The sequence below is a fragment of the Labrus mixtus genome, chromosome 12 (genome assembly GCF_963584025.1).
Source record: "Labrus mixtus chromosome 12, fLabMix1.1, whole genome shotgun sequence".
In the NCBI taxonomy this organism is placed as follows: Eukaryota; Metazoa; Chordata; class Actinopteri; order Labriformes; family Labridae; genus Labrus; species Labrus mixtus.
Genome location: NC_083623.1, coordinates 22,178,125 through 22,202,630, shown reverse-complemented (window position 1 = coordinate 22,202,630; position 24,506 = coordinate 22,178,125). Strand labels below are relative to the sequence as shown.

General features: G+C 39.6%; 1 protein-coding gene across 3 annotated transcripts in view; it reads right to left on the bottom strand.

Annotated features, from left to right (window-relative positions):
- Nucleotides 1-998: 998 nt before the first annotated feature.
- The window catches only part of fam49a (family with sequence similarity 49 member A), a 36,399-nt gene continuing 12,891 nt past the window's right edge, over nt 999-24,506 (bottom strand). The window contains exons 2-12 of one of the 3 annotated variants that reach the window (XM_061052562.1): nt 16,252-16,307; nt 10,388-10,467; nt 8,426-8,547; nt 7,671-7,776; nt 6,782-6,918; nt 6,591-6,668; nt 6,192-6,308; nt 5,827-5,906; nt 4,838-4,964; nt 4,604-4,674; nt 999-3,607 (exon numbers count right to left, since the gene is read on the bottom strand). In XM_061052562.1, the coding sequence (XP_060908545.1) occupies nt 3,544-3,607; nt 4,604-4,674; nt 4,838-4,964; nt 5,827-5,906; nt 6,192-6,308; nt 6,591-6,668; nt 6,782-6,918; nt 7,671-7,776; nt 8,426-8,547; nt 10,388-10,460 (975 nt within the window). In that variant the 5' untranslated portion in view covers nt 10,461-10,467; nt 16,252-16,307 and the 3' untranslated portion in view covers nt 999-3,543. Of the gene's footprint in view, nt 3,608-4,603; nt 4,675-4,837; nt 4,965-5,826; nt 5,907-6,191; nt 6,309-6,590; nt 6,669-6,781; nt 6,919-7,670; nt 7,777-8,425; nt 8,548-10,387; nt 10,468-10,794; nt 10,875-16,251; nt 16,308-24,506 lie in introns of those variants that run through there. The other 2 variants (XM_061052563.1, XM_061052564.1) reach the window with 2 other exon arrangements.

The window sequence follows — 24,506 nt, the reverse complement described above, 5'->3', positions numbered from 1 at the left end:
TTGTGCATAATCCTGCACAATTAGAGGTGAGGATAAGTTGACTGACAGGCTGGTGCGTTGTAGCTGTTTTCCAGGAGGCTTAAGGTACCCACCTCTCAGTTCCCTTTAATTGTATCCAACACATCCTTTCCTTGATTCTTATGGCTAGTCCACACATGGGCGGGTATTTTCTCCTCCTTACTCCAAAAAAATAATCCCAACCCATGCACGCTAATTTCTCAAAAACATCTTTGTCCACATGAAAAAGCAGAAACACTGTTATGGCTGCCCTGAACCCACCAAGTCAACAATGATGCCTTTGACGAGATGATGAGAACATCTTCGCGCCGTGATGTATGAAGCAGCAGTGACCTCCGTAGTTCATTCAGGTGTCTCTGCTCGTCAACATAGTGGGAGAGTAACTGTGTATGTATGTGTAAGCATGTAAAAAGTCCAGTTAGCAACGTTAACACCTGCACTAGTTTGGATATGTCTTCCATTGTTCTAATCTCATGTAAACAAAGTGACAGCATCGCATAATGACGTCAAACGAGGGAGAAACCGGCTCATAGTGACGTTACAAGCACAAAACTCTGTTTTTCCCCGTCTACACAAAAACACCTTAAACAGAATTAAGAAAATCTTCACCCAGGAAGGAGTTTTCCAAAAGGTGTGTTTTCAGTGACCTAAAACACAGTTTGTGTGTAAGAAAGGCCAAAACGCGCAGTCTGTTGAATGAGCTGTAAATATTTTGTGGTTTAGCAGTTACAATAGGAAATCATCTTAGGTATTTAAAGGTAGTTTTTTTCCTTAGAGGTACCCTGTGCAGCTGTTGGACACAAGAATGTTTAAAGAGCGGGTCTCATATTTTGCATATTTTCACAAGGTCCCTGCAGACGTGTGATGGAAATACCCGATCAAAAGTCAGCCAGACATTAAAAATAAACAAAACTATATTAAGATTGGAATAAAAGCTAGAACTAGGTGTATGTTATATGTTTAAAAACACAAAGGAAACATTCTGTATAAGAAATGTACCACCTTTATTATCCAATCCACACATCCTGTTCAATTTGCAAAACAAAGCCAAAGCAATTAATATAAACACTGAGTCTCAAAAGATATCAAACTGTCAGTTTAAGACAAAAGAAACAACACGTTTTGTGTCAGAATTCAAAACATCTTGCATACAGCACACAGTAGTAGCATATCTATGGCAGAGAGAGAAGCTTCGTGTACATCAAGGTCGACAGAAGATTTGTTTTAGTCTTTAAAGCCGCTTCAGTCAGATATGAAATATCAGTATCATACATACACCTCGCTCTAAGTCTCATCCAGAACAGTTTTTTTTTAACTGGTTGCATATAAAACATTTCATTCAAAGTATGGCTCACACACATGTATATATTACTAAATACAACAGAAACACAAAAAACAACTTGAGCTTAAAGAATAGGACATACCCGGCATGTTAATGTGAAATCAACAGACTGAATGTTAACGTGTTCATGAATACAGAATGTATTGTAAAAGAATAGATGAAACATACAAATATTGTCTCGACAGGTTTCACAGGTCTTTAAGGCAACAAGCCACAAACATGTCCTTGTTCTGATATCACAGGGGGGCGTGACTGTGTGGAGTGGGCAGGTTGTTATTGAATATGATAGATCATAAATTAGAGAGCCCGACTGATTAATCAGCTAGCCGATAATATCAGCCGATATTAGCATATCCGGGAATGATTGGAAATGACTTATTTTATGGCAGATATGAGCCGATATTAATAGATTTATTCAGCACCGAAATAGCATTTCATTTGAGCATCTTTGTATAACATTAGCAGATCTCTTTCTGGCTGTCACCAGCAGAGTGCTCTATAACAACGCGCACTATCACTCTCCAGAGTGTCAAGCAGTGATGCATGTACATGCAGTTAATTTCCAGTTGAGTGACCATCTTGTCTTCCCAATACATCTTTTCCACAAGTGTTGATAACTGCATTTGAGGGATCAACCCAACAAATGTGTATATCTATATTTATCTATCTCTACAGATCCATCATAGATCTAAGACAAATATCGGCCGATATATCGGTATCTGATTTTTTTCTCTTCCCAATATCAATATCGGCCTCAAACATTTTCATATCAGTCGGGCTCAATAAATGACTGCTCAGTTATTCCCCTGCAAAGAAGAAGGTTAGCGAACAGCTTACTATAACAAAGTTTAACTTAAAGCAGCGTGCAACAGTCAGGAATGATGAGATTGTCCGACCCTCTGAGCAGTTTAAGAGAAGTTAGAAGCGGCTGTTGCACAAAGATGAAAACTAAGAACAGTGTAATGTTAGAAGGTGGTTCATAAATACACGATAGGTTTCCATAAATGCTCATTAATGATCATCTACAAAATGATTCAGTTCCTTCAGCAGTTCAACTTAAGGCAGATTTCAGAAGTTCAGGTTGAAGCGGGACATTTAGAGGATGTTAATGAGAAAGTATCTTTTCTTATTGGTCTTTGAAAGTAAAACAAGGCGAGCTTATCCTTCTACCCGTTAGGGCATAGAGTGTTAAACAAGTTGATCTCAATGAGGACATTTTTGTTTAAAAAATAAAAAAAAACGAGTAAAGAAACAAAAAACGTTTATTATTTAGAGATTTTCTGTTTAATACAAAAGCCTCAAAAAAGCCACTTAAAAACATGGCAAACATGAACCATCATTCAGAACATCGCCACACAAAAAAACATTAAATAAAACATTTGATGGGTTGATTGGATTTCATGTTGCATCATCATCATCACCGCCGTTTCTAAAGTAAAGCTAACTCTGACATCTCTCCCCCCGGCGTGCCTTTGCTGTGTTCACAGTGGAAGTTTTTTTTTTAGTTTTTTTTTTAAATCGGTGCACACGGTTAGAGTTTGAAACAACAGCTGACTATTTAAAAAAAAAAGAGAAAACACTTTTAATGCTTAGAACAAAAACATACATACTGATCCATCCCTTATCTGCTCTCAATATTTAGCCCTTCACTGCAACATTGATTGATTTCATCTGCTCAACTTAAATATCAAGAAATAAACACAGGAAGAACTTCACTTTCTGAACACAAGTTGACTTCTCTTGATTTTGATATAAACAACAACGACCTGTCAGAATTTAAAGTGTTAATGTTCATAAACAGATTTATATTTAAAGTTGATTTAGACCAAAAACCTGTTCATCAAACTGATTCCATTGTCAAATCAAAGATTGAAGAGATGCTTTAAGGCCATTTTTAATGCTGCCTCGTTCATTTGTTTCCAAGTGCTGCTTCCAAAGCTCCGTCATATAAGGCTGATAGGTATCCATCGTGTGTGCTTTAACAGCTGTTAACAGTCGAGGCATTTCATGTGATGCTTTTTGCAAAGTAGAGGGTTTGCTTGTTCTGCAGGAGGGAAGGACTATGCGAATACACACGAGTATTAACACCGAGTCTTTTTAAATATTGTAAACATTTACATCTTATTTGAGGTCAGAGCATTGATCCTCTTCATATCTATTTATATATAAAAGAAACTGAAACATTACTGGAGCATCGTCCGGATGTTCTTCGGAGTGGACTCGTCGTTCAGGTGTTTCGTGGTGAATCTGAGGAGGAAAACAAAAACGTTGACTGTCGGAGAGGCGGGGACTTTAAACTATGACAACAACAAGAAGGTAGTCTGACAATCCACAGCACCGACCAACACTACAGACTGCTGTCTGTTCATTCATTCAACCTGTGCTCAGGCCAAGAGATCTGACTTCAAGTCAACTAGATGTTTAAGGAAATAAAAAATGTTTGCATATGGAATGAAGGATCAGTGTCAGGTACCGTGGTGAAATGTTCAAGCACTAAGTGAGTAAAGCAACACGTCTTTGCTGGTTAGGATACACAAGCTTGATAGCAGCTGAAGCAGGCTGAAGAAACTACAGGTCTAAAACTACAGTTAGGACCAAGGCTGTCAACGTAACAGGATGGTTACATTTATCATTGACGCTTATCTTTAGTGCGTCCAGGGTAAAGATGATATACGGAGGTCAGGGGAGATGTTATACTGTGTTGGAATTAAAAACCTAAATGTTCCATCTCCTTGTGGGTCTATCCGACTCATTCAGAAACACTTTTACCAATCCTCATGATTTGTTTTTGTTCGAAAGATACTAAAGAGCACCATCTTTTTTGCACCATTACCAGTCCCAAGAAGCTCTCTTGTTCATTAGACTGTTCTTTTTACTCGTCATTGAGTTTGAGTCTAACACTGCACTAACACTGTGGGGAAGCTTAGGAGAAGGTTAGCTAGGAGCTTTTAGTCAAAAACACTGTATTTGAAAAGGGATGAAGTAAATAAAAGAAAGTATCAATACTATCCTCTGAACTCTGTTGTAAGTAAGTGAACCCATGCTAGTAAATATAAGGTTAGAAATTACATTACATTAGAAAATACAACATTCACTAAAAAACATAGGAAAGTTAAATAAAATGCATTTTTCCAACACTCAGGTTGAGAGTACTGGCCGTTATCTGATATGTACTGAAGGACTAATTAGTGACAAACTGCATAGAAACACTCGGCTATACGAAGCTGAGAGAAGGTGACCTACTTGAGGGCGTTCAGGAGGCCTTCTACGTTGTCTGCCGGCTGATCCTTCAGGACTTTTATGCAGCCTTTCATCTGAAAGGAAATGCACAGTCAGCAACTCAAGAGCTGCATCACTAGACACATCCACAGTGCTGCTGTGTTTGTGCAGCTGAAATCATGTACAGGTGTGTGTGTGTGTGTGTGTGTGTGTGTGTGTGTGTGTGTGTGTGTGTGTGTGTGTGTGTGTGTGACTCACGTCTATCTTGGAGGACTTGTTGAAGGCGCCGTTTGGGTGGACATGGTCGTAAAGAATGATGACTCCGACCATCACCCTCATACAAAACAGGAGTGTGTCCTCGCTGCTGAAACGACTTGAATATTCCCTAAAAAAGGAAGAGAAGGAGACGAGGATCATTAAAGGAAGGAATCATCGACTGGGAGAATTTAAATGTACACTTACAAGAAGCTGCTTAAATAAACTGTTCTTCTATAAATCAAAGATGGCACTCAAACAGTATTTATTGGATAAAAACATGAGAGAGTTAAGTGAATGTCTGACCACACACTTATTAGTTTCACATTTAAGTCTTGTGTTCCCCTCTCTGCCTGAGGGGGGTGCTGTTTCTCCTCTTCTGTGTTCTGTTCTGTGTGTAACAGCTGATCAAACTGTGCTATCAGTGGAGTGACTGTGAGGATAGCTTATGAAGGCTTTTTCCTTTCATTCTTTTTTCTCCTGTTTAAGTAACAGAGATGACGGTAAGATCACCGTTTTTTACATTTTATTTAAAGTTTTTTGTTCACCACTGTTTCTGTTGCACCTGTCACACTTCGGAGTTATAAAATTCTGCACTCCAGTTACCCCTTGTCCAATTTCACTATTTCTAACAGTGCATCAAGGAAGAGATGAACTGAACACGTTCTGTATCTGCGCAGACCTCCGTCTGAGGATGTGAGGTGTTGTGTCAGAATAAATGAAAGTGTTGTCATTCATCATAATAACATAACCTTAAATAACCCTTATTATTTTGAGAGATAGGACAGTGGACAGAGTCAGAAATCGGAGAGAGAGAGAGAGAGAGAGAGAGAGAGAGAGAGGGGAATGACATGGTCGGATTTGAACCCGGGCTGCCCATTAGTGTTTCTTTTTGAACAGCCTTCAAGGACTCATTCTGTTTGTCTACTCAGGCTCTGTTAGAAATGATGCTATGTGTGTAATTGTGTTTGTGTAGGACGGTCATGACTCACGGTGTCTCCAGCATGACTTTACAAACACTGGCCATGGTGCTGAGACAGTCTGTTGTGTTCTCCAGTGGAAGAGTTTTATTCTGAAAAACACACATTAGACAGTGAGAGTGTGTTGACTAATACTACTTTTACGGTTTCAGATTTTAAAAAAAGGAAATCACAAATGCAAAAAAGTTCTTCACTGAGAAAGTTTGGATCAGCAGTTCAACATTTGACATCTGACAATAAACAGACCTGAACTAAAGCCACATTACGAACATTGGTCCCTTTAATTATAAAGCAAGAAAACAAAGTTCCTTTTTAAAATTGTTTGCAAAGTTAAACAATTACTGGTGCATGCTCTCATTGTTATATGAGTGGAATACCTCTGTCACAAAGTTTGTGGTTGCATTGCTGAGTGTTTTCAGCATGGGTGTGGCCTCAGCGTAGAACAGGGACATCCTGTTGGCCATCTCGTTGTTGACTTCATTCTCAATATCCAACTGCAGGTGCACAAACAAACAAACAATAAATAAATGGTAACGATGGCACGTGTGTCAGCATTTTTTACTGGTATAAAAGTCACATCGGTGTATAATACGCAGCTGAAAAAAATGGTATTAAAAGTGCTTCTTATAAACCGGATTTGACGGTACTCAATTATTATTATTATTATTTTTTTGTCATACATAGGTGTAGTTTATAAACATGTGAACCTCAGGAAATCATCTGCTACCAAGGTGCTGGTTTATCTTTAATAATGTAAGAATTTCTGCACCACTCACATTCATGTTGTTTATTCGGTTTCGACTGATGGTTCTTCTGTAGTAGCTGAAGTCGTTCTGAATGGCAGGAATTCTCATCTGAAGGGAACAAGACAACAGTCAGAGCTGGCACTAAACAGATTTATCCCACCTACAAAGTGTGGAGTAACTGAAACTGTTTGTGTGAGTGTTGCTCAGTGTTTCCAGCAGACCTTGAGCTCATCAAAGCGCAGAGTGAAGTGGAGGATCTCAGCAAACTGTTTAGCCAGCGCCTGCTCCCTCTCCAGGTGCTGAGTGGGCGTGAAGGGCGGACAGGTCAGGCACTCCAACAAACTCTGCAGGGCCTCCTCTGCTCGCAGAAACACAAACACAGACAGACCAGAGCTCAGAGACTGTGCTTTAAGTTCCTGCTTTTTGATTCCTCTTTGTAGCATATTTAAGCATGCACATTATTGACATAGCAGAAGTTAAGTTGTGAACACTTACTTTTGGAGTTTATTTAGCAAATTACCAAAGTAAAAAAAAAAAAAAAAACACTTTTGAAATAGCAGCTATCATCGAAAATTGTCAAGTTGGTAGTTTGTTCCCTGGAGGCTTAACAGTGCAACCTTGACTTCAACCTAAACTTGATCAAACTTTATACCCGGAGCACAGAATGAGGTCTGACTTCTGAACGTCAGGGAGACATTCTTGTTATGTCAATATTGTTGTCTCAACTGCATCATTGGTTTGCAAGAAAATATGAAAATAATAAAATTGAGAGGCCCTTATTTTAATCTTTTTTTTTAAAGTGATAATTACTGATCGAAAGACAACCTCAGTGATGGAAGTCACTATCTTTAAAGTTCGGTAAGGCGGACTGCTTTCTACCCTCTGAAGTCTTAAAGTCTGATTGTCTTAAAGTTTACTCTCCTCCCACCCACCTGACACACTTACAGTAAATGTGCAGAGAATTTTGTTTAACTTTATTCAACCAGGAAAAAGACTCAACAAGACTCTGACATGAAAAACTGAGTAAAAAAACAGAAACAGAGAAAAACTACTGTCACTGGAATAACAAAATGTTACTTCCAGACACTTTGTCCTCCTCTGCGAGCATACCGAGTCTGAGAGAAAAACTGTAGAACTTCTTGAGTTTGATGACGAGCGGACAGACTGAGTTCCATGCCCGCTCCTGCAGCATGAAGTCGTTTGGGTTTTGAATAGCCTGTGATGAATTAAAACAGAGAAAGCAGAGGATTCAGAAAACATCAATAGTTAGAAGATAACCATAATAATCCTGGACTGTGGAAAAGGAGGAGAAACTGGTGGAGTTGAGGAGAGAGTAAGGACGCCTCTTTGACGTGTCCTCCTCTTTGTACCAGGACAGAGTGGAGAAGGAATAAGATGGGACAGAAAACACTGTGGCTCTTGAAATATGCAAGTATCAAGTTATTGCTTAAAAACTCAGACTTTTCTGCCCTCTATTACCAAACCAAATCTGGAAAAAATATAAATCAAGGTAAGCATAGTCATAAAATTACCCCAAATCCAGCTTTGAAATCCATACCCTATAAAACTAAATATCTTTCAGCTCAACAGTTGTAGTTGTAAATTTCTTCCAGGTGCATGATGGGAAATAATCTCAAAAGAAATAGTTGTAGTCCTGCAGTTAGTGACCCTGTAAGATTTCGTCTGTGACTAAAAACTTTGTGAGTTGCTGACTCAGCGTCTTTAGATGTGAGAGGGTGCCTGACGTCTTGTCAAAGTTTTTCATAAGATATTGCAAAGTCTGCTTGAGTATGGAAGGCACAAGCTATTTTTGTGGTTGCTAGTGTGTGTGTAGTGTGTGAGTGTGAGTGTGTGTGTATTCTTACATCTCTGATCTCCTGACCGGCTCCTTTGTACGCCTGCAGGCCTGACAGGATACTCTCCGAGTCCTGCAGGACTGAGTTCACCTGGTTCCACACATCTCGCTCTCCTTCTGTTGGCTGTGCATCTACACACACAGCACATGCACACACATACGTCAGCTGATCTGCCATCACAATCAATGCCAACACATTACATTTTCAGAACTAATGATCATTTCCTTTTCACATCAAGAGTCCGTTGCAGTGATTTGTAAATGGAGAGTTTTTCTCTTTACAAGCATTTAAAAATATAACTAATTTTCTCCGTGAATCTTGAAATGGTAACTTGATGTGAAAGGGTTTTAATTAAGTGAATAATAAGTTTTTAAGCATCATGGAAACTCACTAGGGGAATATCTGCACATGTGTGCTGGGTGTTTTTGTCTCCACTTTAGTTACATATCAAAGTATGTGTCATTTTTTTTTCACAAGTGAGTACAAAAACAGTCAGCACAAAGGTCTGTGGGGATTTGGGGTCAAAGCTCGAGTAATACAGCACATCCACATGAGTCCATTATCAGTCAGCCGCCAGTTTATGATACCTTCTTTATCCAAAGTCACTTAAATAGCAGAATCTAAATCTTGTTTAGGACTTTAAAGGCTAAAGTTGAGTGGCTCCACACTTGTTTCACTATCAATATTATCTCTATCTTCGTAATATGAGCTGGATCATTTTACTGCATCCTGCCTTAAGATCAAGTTTCCTGCACTTCAAAGCAGCAATGTTTTCGAGGTTGACTGTGAAAGAGCTTGTATGGATGGAGGAGTGCAGGATGTGCTGGAAAACTCAAAGAACTACAGTCAAATATGTTTAAATAGTTTTTTTCTGCAGGACTCTCTTTGGTTGACATGGGGCTGCAGTAGAACGCTTTTCAAAGTGTAATTAGACGTTTGATGAAGTCTAAACAATATAAACAGGTTCTACTGCACTCAGCCACGTCTGTACTCAAAGGTTTGGTTTCATATTTCCTGCATGGTCTCAATTATTTACATTGATCTGCAGGCAGCAGCTGTATTGCTGCTGCAGTGTCTGTAACAGGTTTCACATTTTCAGAGCCAATTTAAGGTGTAAACATCGAAATGAGCATTTTAGAGGAAACCGATGATTCTGAGGATTTGGCTATCATGACCACGGCGAACAGAAGAGCTCTTTATGTAGAGCATCATTGACATTAAAACTGTGTGTGGAGTCTGTTTTGCATTTCAAAACCTTTCCGCTCCCATCATTTCCTCTCTGCTGAATAAACAAAGCCTTAGGATGGCTACATTGTTAGAGCGCTGAAATGCCTCTGTGGAGGCGTATTGTAGTTGGTTTTTTTCTGGAGGAGGTTATTTTTTTTTAGGGCAAAAGCAGATTGTTTGCCATTAACAATGAGCTTTGTGACTACTTGAACATTTGGAAGCAGAGCTGCTCAGTAGAGGATTCAGTATTTGACTGAAATAAATGCACTGCTGTCTTCACTAACTTAACAGTAACATTTTCAAATCACAGGATGATGCAGGAACAGAAACAAGACAGTTTAACCAGTATATATATATATATATCCAATGGTTTGATAATGGGTTAGTAATTACATGATTCTGTGTGTATGAAGCTTAATGTAATTACTAACACATATATCTAATGTGTCTTACAATAAGAACACATATAGAGGACATGCATGTCGACAAGATAGTGAGAGCAGACTGTGAAGGTCAAGGGTCAGCTCCATTCTTCTTTAACTTGGCATTCAATGAATGGATTTGAAAAGCATACTGAAATCAATCGTGGATTGACAGATTGACAATGTAGTGACTGAATAGGCTGACCCCTGAGCAGTCAGAGCAGCTGAAGAGAGGTTAAAGGAAACATGACTCAGGGGTGCAGGAGGAGGAGGAGGGGGGGGGGGGGAGCAAAGCAGAGGGACAGGCAGAAGCTGTGCTCACTTTCAAAGTCAAGGAAAAAGTTGGGCCCCTGTTCAAGCTCAGTGCAAGTGAGCACTTTTAACAGATTCCCCATTTGGTTTCTGCAAGAGAGAAACAAAGAGAGAGAAGGAAAGAAAAGCACGTGTGATGTTAGAAAGTCGTCGATAAGTTTGGAGGAAACGGGAGAAACAGCAGATCAGAGCTGCAGGAGCAGAAGGTCATGAGCAAGTAAAAGAAAAAAGGTGTGGAAAAGCAAAGAGAGGAGCAAAAGCAGACTCCTTCAGGGTTTCATCACTCGAAGCAAAGACCTGCTGACGGAAAGGAAACAGCTGAGCTGGTTACACCTTCACCCCACCCCCCCCCCCCTCCCCACATCTCCTTCTCCATCCATCTTTCCTCCCTTTGTTCCACTCCTCTGCCAGACTTACTTTCAAAGTCCAGGAAAAAGTGTGGATAGTTCTCTATATCCCTTGTTAGGACTTTTAGCAGGTTACCCATTCCAGCAAACCTGATGGTCAGAATACAGCAGTGAGAAACAGACATGAGTACATATTGAAATACAAACACATCAAATGTAGTCAACGGTGCTCATCTGCAGCTGAAAATCATCTACACAGTTAATGTAGACGGTTTAAAGCAAGTGGAAATGTGTTAAAAAGTTTGTCTCTCAACTTTAAAATTAATAATGTTGCTGTTTTTTGTTCATCTGACCTGTATGTTGATTGAGTATGTTTATGACCCTACATGCAGATATGTGCAAACTGCAACCAATGCATTCAATAGGTGCTAAACTTTCCACTTTCAACGGTAGTGTCAGCTTGGTAGTAAATCCGAGTATGGTTCGTTCTTTCATTGTTCCATTTCAAAACAAACAAAAAAACAACAACAAACTAACGGCATTGTTTGGTTTTGTAAAAAGAAAAAAGTAAACCCAAAACAGAACTGCAGTCAAGTGAGCCGTCTTTCGCAATACCCCGGTCAAGCCGCTTGAAAAATCATGCCTTTCTATACTGGGATTTAGGGTACAGGTGCTCCTGATATTTGCAGGAGGAGCTGCATGTGAATGCAAACAGACACATCTTTCACTCACACTTCACCTTTGTTAAACAAATCTCCTGAGAGTCTGCACCAGTTTCTGCGCTCTTCTGGATTCAGGCCTTTCTAAACTTGGCCCAACACGTGGATGAAGCCCTAAACAGCACTTCCACTCTATAAAGGTTTTTATTGGAGGCAAAAGGCAGCGAGGAGGTAGCAATTTCCAGAGAAAAGTCTACCTCCTGAGCTATGGAGGGTGGTCACACAGTCTGTAATCGCAGCAGACCTTAAACGTACAATGGTATAATAAGGCTGTGATTACAGTAGAAAGGGAGACATCACAGTGTATCATGTAATAGTAGAACATTGGTGGCTTCAAAAGATCCAAGCAGACGTTGGGTGGGAAACAAAAGTTGTTATCTGAAGGTTACGTGAATAAAGAAATAGCAGATGTTCTTTGGGCGCCCGTGGCTGAGTGGTTAGTTTGTGCACCCCATGTACAGAGGCTATAGTCCTCGAAGCGGGCGGCCTGGGTTCAAATCCGACCTGTGGCTACTTTTCTGCATGTCATTCCCCACTCTCTCTCTCTGATTTTTGACTCTATCCACTCTCCCATCTCTCAAATAAGGGCACAAAGGCCCAATAATAAATCTTAAAAAGAAATGGCTGTTGTTCCATAAAACAGACTTTGACAACATGTTGTTCAGAGTTAGTCTATTAAGTCCTTTGAGCTGCAGATTTAAATTGTACAAAAGGAACTACAAGGGCACATCATCTTTTCTTTTCACACACACATAACAAACTTCTCCTTTCTTTTATAATTCAAAGTGTGAAGTGACAACAGAAGAGACGTTGTGCTGCAATGTGCACATGATAATCACACTGCATTTTTTCCTGCATAGCCTCCAGCACAGTGTCAGCTATTTCCCCTCCATGGTTTTCATGTCTCATCTGCACGCCTCAAAATATCATACACGAGTGACTCTCCAGAGTAAGAGTGTTCTTACAGTTTTTACAGAAACACCTTTGATTCCTGAGAAAGTATTATCAACTTTATATTTATCGGGGTATCAATATCATGCAGTCATGGTCAAATCAGTTTTATTAAATACAAGGTTATACCAGAAGGGGGCAGTGTTGGTTTATTTCATGAACTGGGATCAAAGTTGCACTGGAATAGTGTCAAGTTGGTACATGTGCTGCAGCACTTCTTTTTTTTTTTAGACAAACCCTGACCTGCAGCTACAGCTAGTTCGTCGTCACACTGAGTCAGCAGCCAAACTCTGGTTATTCCACCCTCAGGTATCAGGTAACTACTCAAAGTCACAGTGTGTTCTTAGACTTTTCACCGATCTCTGAAATGGAAGGATTGTTTTTCTGACAAACCAAAGGGTCTTATGACAGTAAAGGTCCAGCTGAAACTCAGAGTAAGCTTTAAGTTTCAAACTCCTTTCACTCATTTTGGTTCATTAGAAAAGTGTGTCAGAGGATTTTAAGTTTTAAAGAGATGCCTAAAGCTCTCCTGTACTGTTCCCCTGTAAGATATCATTCATTTGCCATTTCCTACACAACACCAGAATTGCATTGAACAACCTGAAGACATAAAATGTACGGCTTTGATTCATCATAGGTGTGTGTGCCTGTGTGCATGTTAACATAGCTAGCATGCCAACTACTTTTGAACACTGGGGAGTGTCTATGACTGCGGTGATGTCACTCAGTGTCTATTCACAGAGAAAGCAGTGATTGAGAGAAACACTTTGACTTGACCAAAACACGAGTGGCATTCGACTCCAGATCTAATAAAGAGGAGGTGATAGACTGCCACGTTTCCGCTGACACAATGTAAGAGGCAACCATGAAATATTAACGACAACAAGGAACATCCTGACATCAACCCCTACACCATCAATATTTAGGATATAACGAGGAGAAGGGAGCATGATTTTACCTACAATATCTCAGCTTTTCAATAAGAAGACAAGCTGTCAGTCAAACTGACTCTAAGATAGTACAACAAACCACATTGAATGCATATATTCAAATGTCCATCATATCTAATCTGAGTTTATTTGCAGTTTGGTGTTTATCGTGCTTTTCCTTGAGGTAAACACCAAACTGCTGCAGCTTTTTCTGCCATTTCTTCTTTCTCAGGACGCTCAGATGGAAATGAAACAAACAAATCAAGACAATCTAAGACTGCGAGTAAAACTCAGAAATGTACAGTTTGAGAAAAAAATAAGAAGCCTAGTTAGTGATATCAAGCAAAATGTTTCTGTCAGAGTCCCTGAAGGCCTCACTCACTACGGTTACTGTGTTATAATGCAAAACATTAGACACCCACATCCTCTCCTTGTTTTCTTTACATGAGGTAATGTGACATCATGACATGATTTACATTACATAAATACTGGCTGAAGATGTTTTTTTGGCATCGATCTATTACAGTGAACACAAGAGATGTATCATGCACCAACTGAAATGTCTTTGGCTGATTCAGATTTTCTTTCTTTCAAGAACTTAAAAAACTGAAACATTCACATGATGATCTCTCACAGATATGAAGAGTCAAACCTGCTTCAGCTTTTTTTTTACGGTCATATGTTGTTTATGAAATAATGGAATCAAATATAATCCCAAAAGCAAAATGAAGGGTTATGGCCACACTGATGGTCTGTGGGAGTAACATTCATAACCTGACCTGTTTTAAAATCCTCCGCTTTACAAGACAAAAGAGACCAAGGAGCACATAATCATAACATCAAAATCTGTAATTGTTGCATCACTACTACTAACCTACATCCAACAACAGAAAAAGAGAGGCCTTCAAATGATCCAAATGATCATACAATTATATTTATAGGGATCAGTGGAAACCATGAAGGCCTGCAGGGAGAGCTGGACATTGACATCTACCTGTCCTGTGTATTATAATATTCTGTACTAATGCAAAGGGGAGTACAGTTACAAACAAAAAGTTTTGAATAGTTTCAGTATAAAGGTGAACCTGTGACTAGAATGCACGTTGAATGAGCTTTCACTAAACCTGAAGCCCTCGTATCACAGCTGATCGGCAGCAACATGAAAGCATCTAATTTTCTGTGTTGACCCTCTGAAAGCTTGAACATCTAATGATGGTCAAAAAACCAGAAACTTCTCTGTTGCGTGATCCGTCTGCTTCCTTCAGCCCTGAGAGCAGACAGAGAAGGAAAAGGCAAACAGGGAAATGTCTGCTTGGTTCCTCTTTCGTGACCTCTTATCAGTACAGCTTGGTCTGAGAGAATGGAAACTTTGACTTTCTTCTTTTTATAGTTGTGTAAATGTAGTGAATTAATTAAAGTTATTTGTGTGAAAAATGTTCTAACAGTGAAACTTAAAACCTTTCAGGATGTACTACTTTTTAAACCAACGGCACAATTATCAAATACTATTTTTAAATCAATACTTTTACTATAAACTTTAAATTTCTGTAAGATCATTAATGTAATTGGGGAACTTTAACTTTCCCTGTCAATCTACATGTCAGCCCAGATCAGTGACACAAACAGCCCAGCCGTCCTCATTCAACTTAAACATTCACCATGATTCAAAACTGTGCCTGTGAATCCGTGCTGCAGTCTCTCCCGTTATTTTTTTCTTTACAAATAGAGTAAACTGGAAGCATTTAAAGCGCACAAGTGAGTGCTGTGTTTTAAATATTTTCCCCAACTGTCTGCGTCTGAAACAACCTTTAGCTGAGAGCAGAATAAACTCAATCCAACCCTTTTCTTAGGAGTGGTGAATCTAATTTCTAACAGCACAAGGATGGATCTTTTTTAAGTGTTAACACCTTTCAGAAGTTAAATGACCAGAATATTATTCACATCTTATATCAGTGCGGATGTGCTACTTACTAAACATGCTGCAGTTCACTGGTTACACTAAAATGTCAAATTGAATTAATTGTAAAAAAGGGGGCGGGATCATTTTTTGGTGATAACTGCATGCAACCAAAACAAAGTGACACAAGGTGCACCAGTTTTGTCTGCCGTTCTCATCAAGAGATAAGCTACATTAGCGACTATAATCATCAAAATCTAGAATTGTTGCAACACTACTACTAACCTACAACCAACGACAGAAAAAGAGAGGCCTTCCAATGATCATTTAGGAATATCGATGGAAACAATTTTTTTGTGCAAGTACCCTGTTGAGGTTTTGGGACTTTTTACACCTTTATTTTAGAGATAGGACAGAACGAGGTGAGTGCTGCACCGGGTCAAACAATTAAAAAAAAGCATGTAAAGGAATCTGGCATTAGGAACAGAGGTCAAAGGTCAAATGGCAAATAAATAAATAAATAAATGACTGTTCAGGTAAATTGAAAACAAAGTTCATGGTGAAAAATTGGGAGTCTAAACTGAAAATCCTGAGGCACTCTGATGTAGAATAAAAATCCTTTATTTAACAGAGATGTGTCTACACGTTTGGACGGAGCTAAGGCTTTGTCAGGAGATATTATACGGTATATAATTATATTTAATCTCCTGTTTTTATCGTCTGTTTGATATGAATTGATTGGGGACCCTTCCGCTTCCTTCCCTACCAACTGGAGGTTCAGCACCATAATTATTATTTTTTTGCATCCCCGAGGACAAACAGCTCAAGAGCCTACAGAGCAGAAAGTTTTAATACAACAAGTGCAGACTAATCCTCACTGTAATCATCTAAACCTCGGCATTGTTGCAGGGCTGATGTGCCTTAGCAGCAGCTTAGAGTGTGCTCTCTTTCAAGCATGACTACACTTGTCAAAAGAAAAACTGCTGCGTTGAGTGTTTTTAAATGTGTGTGTGTGTACATAAGTCCTGTACCTTCTCGGGTGGAGGACCTCGGGTTGCTGTCTATATCATCCGCTTTGTCTTTGTCTCTGAAACAAGAGAAAAGAAAGAATCTGTGTTAGGATCAATATGGACTGAGCAGTAATACATGATACTGGGAAAAAAATACAGGAAAACAAGAGCAAAGCAGTTCTAAAAATGTGTGTGTGTGTTTGTGCAGCACCTGTGTGCATATCAACCATTTGCACACCAGCGAGGTACAGTGAACACCTTGACACATTAACATATTTCCTCTTTTTTTCCTCACACATAAAAGCATCGAGCAAACAAATGCAACCCTCCCCCATCACAAAACACACCACTGAATTATTAAACACTGAAATCTACACCCTGGTGTGTTATACGTTATATCCAAATAAAGCTGATTAAGGCTCTGTCTGCTCCATGTTCACTGGAGTATCAAATGTCCCCCGACAAGCTGCGGCTGCTAATGGTCACTGTACTGTATGTAAGTCCCTCCAGCCTGGCTGCAGAAAATAAAGAGAAAGAGGGATCTGTCACAGTCCCTCAAACATGAGGGCAGTGCACATTCAATGTGACATTTCTCAGTTAGCTGAAAAGAGATGAAAGCAACAGGATTATCTGAAGCTTGTAATTCACCCTTGGTGAAATAAAAAGTTGCAGTTCATATATAAATGAGCATTTACAAAACACTTTGTTTAAATGTTGTGCTCTAAGTCATTTTTGAACTGCTGCTTCCTGGATTAACACCAGCTTCAAACAGGAAGTTTGCACCTGAAAAAGTGCATTTGCTGTCCTGATGAAGATATGGTAAATAGATTTTAGCTTGTATAATGCTTTTCTATTATTCTGACTACTCAAAGTGCTTTTACACCACAGGTCACACCTACACATTCACACACTGATGGTAGAGGATGCTATGTAGTGAGACCATTTGAAGTAACTAATTCCATTCATACACATTCACACGCCGCCGACAAAGCAGCGGGAGCAACTTGGGGTTAAGTGTCCTGCGGACACATTGCACATGTTGCTGCAGGAGCTGGGGATCGAACCCCAACGACCGACTCTACCAACTGAGCCACACTCAGCCCTGTGTAGATAATTAGCAGGACGGTCATCATTAGTCTGTGCTGCAGTGCCTCTTACTACACTAACCTCCACCAGAGAGAAAAATAAATAAAAAGACAATATGTTTACAATGGCACAAAACAGATCAGGGCAAACTGGACATCTGACAATAAACAACACAACACTAAAATAATCTTGTCGATCATCTGCAAATGAACTGCTTTTGTTTTCAACATCTTAATAATTAGTCAGATTACCGTCCCAGGGTCTGAAAGTAAGTTTTTTTCCTAACCAGTCACAGTATCGGGTCACTGAAAATGTCTAGCGTCAATGCAGTATTTTTATCTCCCACGTCTGACTTCTATGAAGAGCAGCACAATCTGTAAACACTGAGTCAGTGGTACCTTACCTGACCCAAGATCATGCAGTATATGAAATGTTTTAAGGCTCCTGTGTTGTTCTAAAACAGACTGTTATTGATATGAATGCCTCTTTATGACCTACAGAAGATAAACATGACCTTCAGAACAAAGACATTTCTTTATAGAATTATTTTAAAGCCTGCAGCCGCCCTGCCACAGGGTAGGTGTCAGAAGAAGGGATTAACAGCAAACTACTATTTTCTATTATTCATCAGAAACATTCTCAATGAGTAACTGAATGCTAAACCAAAGCAAGATTATTATTTTTTCTAAAAAACAAAAACAATTACTAGCGGTGTGACAAATCACAATTCCCATGGTTCGGATTGGATCGTTTTTTTTGGATCAACAAAAAGGAGACAATTATAATTGAATTTTTTGCAGTCCTCAGCTACACATTCAAACTGTGTAAGGTTACGCATCATGTTTATACATTTTCCACTGCTCTACGGAACAAGTGCAGCCCAAACCGTACCGGTCAAGATCTGCAAAGAGAGAAGAGGTACAACTTAGTCCAAAGGGGGCGCCAAAATGGCCAAGACTCAAAGTTCCTCAGGGGAGCATGAAGTTGTTGATTTATTGACCTACTTTGTTCCTTGTAAGACAAAGTTCCCCTGCACCAAAAGACACATGTGTTTAGTGAAATGTCAATACAAGAGCATGAAAATAGTTTCTTGTCCAACAACAACTTGAATCCAGGTTGAAAAAGAATCCATGATGAGTTGAATCACGACCCCCAAGAATCATTTGAATAAGGTTATCCACCATATCCCACATCTACAGTTTTGATTGACTTTAACTTGTGTTAAGCCTCCAAACGTTTTTGTTCTGTGCCCCATCTGCTACAGCTTATTCGGTCTCAGCAGCATTCTGCGCTCTGCAGCAGGATTTGGGGCTAACAAGGTAATTTAAGGTTTAAGCTGGGGTTTTCAGGGCTACAACAGAGGTTCACCTCTGAGCGGGGTAAATCAACACATCAAACGTACTCAGGAGCACGTTATGTCAAATTAAGAGATCAAACTGTATACGTTTAATAAGTTTCTCACATCTTTCCGTTGGACCTGTTGAGTCTCCATCTGCAGACATTTCCTACAATAATATGTAGGATATGTGGTGTGCCAAAGTAGTGCTTAAACACAGTGGGCTTGCTCGCAGAATAGTGCTGTGAATTCTTCAAACTAGCGCACATCTACCCCGACTTCAGCTCGTTTTTCTTAAAATTAACAAAATTACGTGGAGCAAATACAACTGTCTGCTACAATGTATAGTCTAGCTTTCAGGCTTACAGATGCTTGACAAACTGTGATAGTGTTGAAGATATGAATCTTTCATGTGTTGGTGTATTATGCATTTTGTTTTATTATTGTTGAACTAGGGTCTTTAAATTGGACTGCCTCTCTGGGACATCAAAGATTTACTCTACTACAAGACTCAAATAAATACCGGTACATTGATATGCAGGGGTGATTTAGCTTCTTTAAGTATTATCATGCAGCTGTAGTTAGTACTCCATAAATTAAAGCACATTATTACTTAAGAATAAGAATAAGAATAAACTCACATATTAACTAGTACTAGTACTCTCCTTACTGAGCAAGAAGCATAGTTTACAGAAATGCTAAGCCTGTAAAATTTGGCTTCACATGCAAAGATGAGCTCTGAACAATAATGTACATGAAGAGAACAAGCTGTCATGGGAGAGCCTGGAAAGTGACACAGTCCCATGTGTCACTGTAAATAGTGCTCCTCTGTCTGTGTTGACCCTCATCCCTGCTCTGGAGAACCTGCATGGCAACAGAGGGATGGAAGTAGAGGTGGGATGCTGTGGATGAATGGATAGATGGATAGATGGAGGCCCCACAAGGACAGTCGACACTCTCCTTATATGGGCATGTTAGTGTGTGGTGACACATGCAGCAGATTTCACCTCAACTTTACAGTTGGTCTGCACGCACACACACACAGCACAAGTTCTTTCTGGACCCTTTAGACACATGCACACACTTGCCAAAACACCATGTGGACAGTACAGACTGCGCACTCACTGATGAGAGCAGACACTTCACCATGACAACCACTTCACTCACTATACTGCACATCCAACTTCTCCATCTCTGCACATTTACGTCTTCATCCATGTACTCTCTTCTCTCGTTCCCTTTTCTCCTCTTCTTGCTTTCTTTCTCTTCTCTCCTTCCTCTTTCAATGATGGCTCTATTTTCTATTTTTTCCCTGCCTTCCTGCCAGCATGACAGGTGTCATCCGACAGTCAGCTCATTAACACAATCACACTGAATATCATTAATCTAATAAGCCAGGGAGGCAATTTACAAAATCAGCCTGCATGGTTCCAGATTTTTATAGCCATGCGCTGGCTATTTAATCATTTATCCCAATGACCCAGCCTTTCAGTAAACTAGCCACACATTTAGCCTAGCAGTGAGCAGATGAGTCAGTCAGTTTAGCAGGCAGTAAATATGTCAATCATCCCGGCAGGGGGTGTAGACAGACAGCAATCAGGGGGACGCGTGCAGCAGACTCCTGAAAAATAAACATGTTTTTCAGGAAACATCCATCAGGAGCCAGAATGGAATTTTCCAGGGACCCTACAGGGACCCCACACATAATAATACAGTTTCATTATCCCATTGTGAGTTGTGAAAATATGATTGTGATAATTGCTATTGTGACTGTGACAATGATACCCTAACCCCCAAAATTATTAATGCATTTCAACCAAAGAGTAAATCAGATTTTTAACAGCTTTGTCAAATGAACTTTAAAGGTCCAATATGTAAAATATCTACTGAATTAAATGATAAAATTGCCTTAATATATCATCAGACATTAAGGAAACATGCTATGTTGAAGTGCTGGCTACTCTGACAACAATGCAGCAGCCAGTATGTCCTCCTTCTAAGTTTCAATTCCAGTGCAGATTGGTCCGTTTTTGTTATGACCAAAAGTGGGCAGTTTTTAGGGCCCCCCTAAAAATAAAATCTGATTTGATTTCACATGGCAGCAATCTGTCTGTCAGGATAATGGACAGCACGTCTCACTTCTGGACAACATGACTGCAGATGTCAGATTGAGACCAACGTCTTCTTTCAAATTCCTCAAGACAGATTTAGACAGAGCAGAAACCAAGGGAAACAGAAAGAGTATAAAGTAATATTCTCATTAATCCTTACTGACTCTTACCTTAGTTAAATATATCAATGAATTCTAGCGAGTTCATGTCCTGACTTAACCTGGGGCATTTTCTTTAATAAGCTCTGACAAACCCACTCCCATAAAAGATGTTAGACAGTCTTGCATGAAAACATTAATAGTGTTTTCCATGCATATTCACACACCCTGCCTGCGAGGCTGTGTCTAAAAGCTATCTGTTTCCATGGTGACAGCAGTGACATTCCTTTAAACAGGGGAAGCACATGAATATGGCAGGGTTGAACCCTGGAGGGAACACACACACGCACACTTTGTTCTTCCATAATTTACTGTTTAAAGAAAGAGGAAGGTGTGTGATGAAAGCTGCTGTCACTTCTGGTTGGCAAGGACGACGCTAAACCCACCAGGCAGAGAGAGAGACAGACTGCAGGAGTATGATGAGGATGAGTAGGAAATGTCCCAAATAATCTAGAGAAATAATATATAACCATGAAAAGGTTTTTTTTTTTGCATCCAAACCAAATCTTAAAACCTAAAAGGATGAAAGAAAGAATATTGTGACAGTGCCTTCATGATGGTGAAGGGAAAAAACTGTGACTGAAGAAAGAGGAATGACTGATATAGAGCGAAGCTAAACAATGTTGAAAAAGACTTTCACACAGCGTGATCCACAAGTTTTTAATCTTTCGCCTCTGTGATTGAAACGGTTGTAAATCTCTATACAAACTATTTAACTGAAACGGTGTCAGGATGATTTAAAATATATATCCTGAACAATGTCCACAAGGACACAACAGGCTGCATATCTGAAAGTTCACAAGATCTAATGGACCATACCAATCGACCTTATCTAGCTTTTATGAGAACTGTGCCTTCCCAGTGTGCGTGCAGGCCCAACATCAGCCTCAAAACCACTGAATACTCAGTAATCACATTTTTATAACCTTGTCCAAAAAGCTTCCTTTTTATTTTATTATAAAATACAGGATCAGAGTGGATTTATAGAGACTTTACAGACATGTTTTGGGGAGCATTGAGACTTATTTCAACTGGTTGAAAAGGAGGATAATATTTGACCTTTAAGCTGCTGATGTTACTTTGAAAACGTACTTGTGAATTTCCCAACTGCCAGTAATCTGGCAATTAATGTTAACTACCATTCAAGCAGAAATGACTGTCCTAAATTAAGGGAACTCACATCCTCTATATTTCTGCTTGATATAACGGCAGAGAGCGATCAGCACAAAGATACAAAGTGAGTCAGGAGGCATTTGTCCTAACTGCTCCACTCAAAAAGCTACCTACAAGCAGATACAGAGTCAAGGCTGTCACGGCAGGCTGGATTCCTTGAAAAGGCAACCAAACCTAAAGACGATGCCTCTTGACATTTACAGTGTAGAGACAAAATCTCGAGATGCATTCAGCTGAGCAGTTGTCTTTCATTGCCAGTCGACAAAAACAGTTTCATGTCCTGAGGGCAGGAACAGGCCATGACCCAGATTGAAGAGAGACATGCTGTTTTCTTAATGATACATTTAAGCTTCCAAAATCAAAATTAACCATAATTCCCATTGAGCCTTAAAATATGATGGGCATTTTAAGTGCAGACTTTTAGAGAACTGTTTGGTCGTGTATAGCAGTAACAGTCAGCTGTAAGGGGTGAAATGTTTGAGTTCAATATCGACATGATTATAAATGCTTTCCTGAAATTTTGAAGTTAACTTTTTCAACAATCAGGTTAATTACTGGTTATAATCCAGGAACTAGGCCTGTACACGACTAAGGACTAACACAGCTGAACCTGAGTCGTCCGATTTTGCCCACCTTCGACTGATCGTTTGTTTGTTTTTGCGCTCATTGATCCATATTCTCATTTTTAATTTGTCTGTTAGACTTTGAATAACAGTTTATATGATAGGACTTGATGATCCAGTACTTTTTCTCGCTCATTAACTCTGCATTAAGGTGACCTTACAAGGATATTATAATGCCCATTTACAATACAGAAGGCACACACACTGATGACTCACATGTGTGCAGATTCAACCACCACATCAGCCACAATCTACACATCTGTCAGACCAAGATTAACAAAAGACGTGTGTCCATCAGAAGATTCGCTGTACTCTCCCCGTCATAATATTCTACCAAAAACGGGTATGATTAAAGTATGAATAAGGTGTATGCTAAATTTTACATTAAACACCCCCATATAGCTGGAATGGAATGATCCTTGTGTTCGACTGAGACTGGCAGTCGACTGAGGCTCTGACGAATGAATCACAGAAGCTTCGATGATTTGGGGTCTCCCCTACCATGAACATATTGGTGTATTATTTTTTGTTGTCCATGTAACACGATCAATCCGAGTCAAATTAGTTGATACTGCTCCAATACATACTCCATACAATTTCCAACAGGAGACTTCAGCACAAACCCTGCATAGCGTGACGGCTGTTGATGTTCATAGACATCCCGGATTCAACCCGTAAATCAATTATTTATTTGGATGAGCATTTTCTCCACAACTGGAAGACGCACATTTCCAATACTCTGGGTCACGCAAGGTAAGTCTGTGTGTGCAGATGTATGAGTAAACAAATAGGAAGTAGAAATCCCTGCAGAGACCACATTCACTTTGATTTTGAGGCAAATAGAAGAAAAACGTGTGTAAGGACATGTACGTTTCAGTGTCATAGGTCTTTGGTGGCTTGTCCAAGTCAAAAGTAAAGAAAAGATTGAGGGAGTGGTGGTGGGGGTTGAACGACACATCTGGCTTAGGACACTCTGCCTACTGCAGACACCCTCTAAGGGTTCAAATAAGGGTTAAACCTCAATAGAGGTTCAATGGGCTGAAAGACTGCAACCCTCCCATGAGTAATGAATGCGTGCATGTTAGTGACAACTCAGGAGCATCTTTCCTCCATTCTGCATAGCAACTGCTGATGAATGGATGCTGGAATAGGATGAGCCCAATGCGCCCTGGGCTAAGGGATTTAGGGAGGTTGAAGGGAAAACAAGGACATCTGTAACCACCGCTTTTGTTCATCTGACAATGCCTTGTGAAAGCAAGTGCATACTTTCACTTTGAGATCATTTTATAATATTAAAGCTGGTTGTAAAGCAGACTATTACTGCTGATGCCTCTATATGACCTACAGTACTTAATAAAAAACATTTTTAATCCTTTAAACTGCTGCCAACAGGTCGTGTCAGATGGGGTGATCCAAGTTTTCATGGAAATAATCATATATTGACTGTTTAAAGAAGACTGAATCATCATCAGAAAACACCATGTATAGGATAAGATCAATAATAGAAAGGTACTGCTTTGCCCACAGGGGCTTACCAAAATCAGCACGAAATGTTCCAAAAAAAACACGTGTTCAGTGAAGTTCCTCACAGATGCTCTAAATACAGTATCAGGCCAGCATCTATAGTTTAGATAGTTTAAACTTCAGTATTGTTTTTCATTTGTTGAGATACTAATCTTTATCATTGAACTGAGCAACAACACTGCAGAGTGCAGCTTTTGTTCAGATGGATGGATGATAAAGATCATGATTGTTGATTTGTAGCATTCATATCTTTCAATTCTTCTCT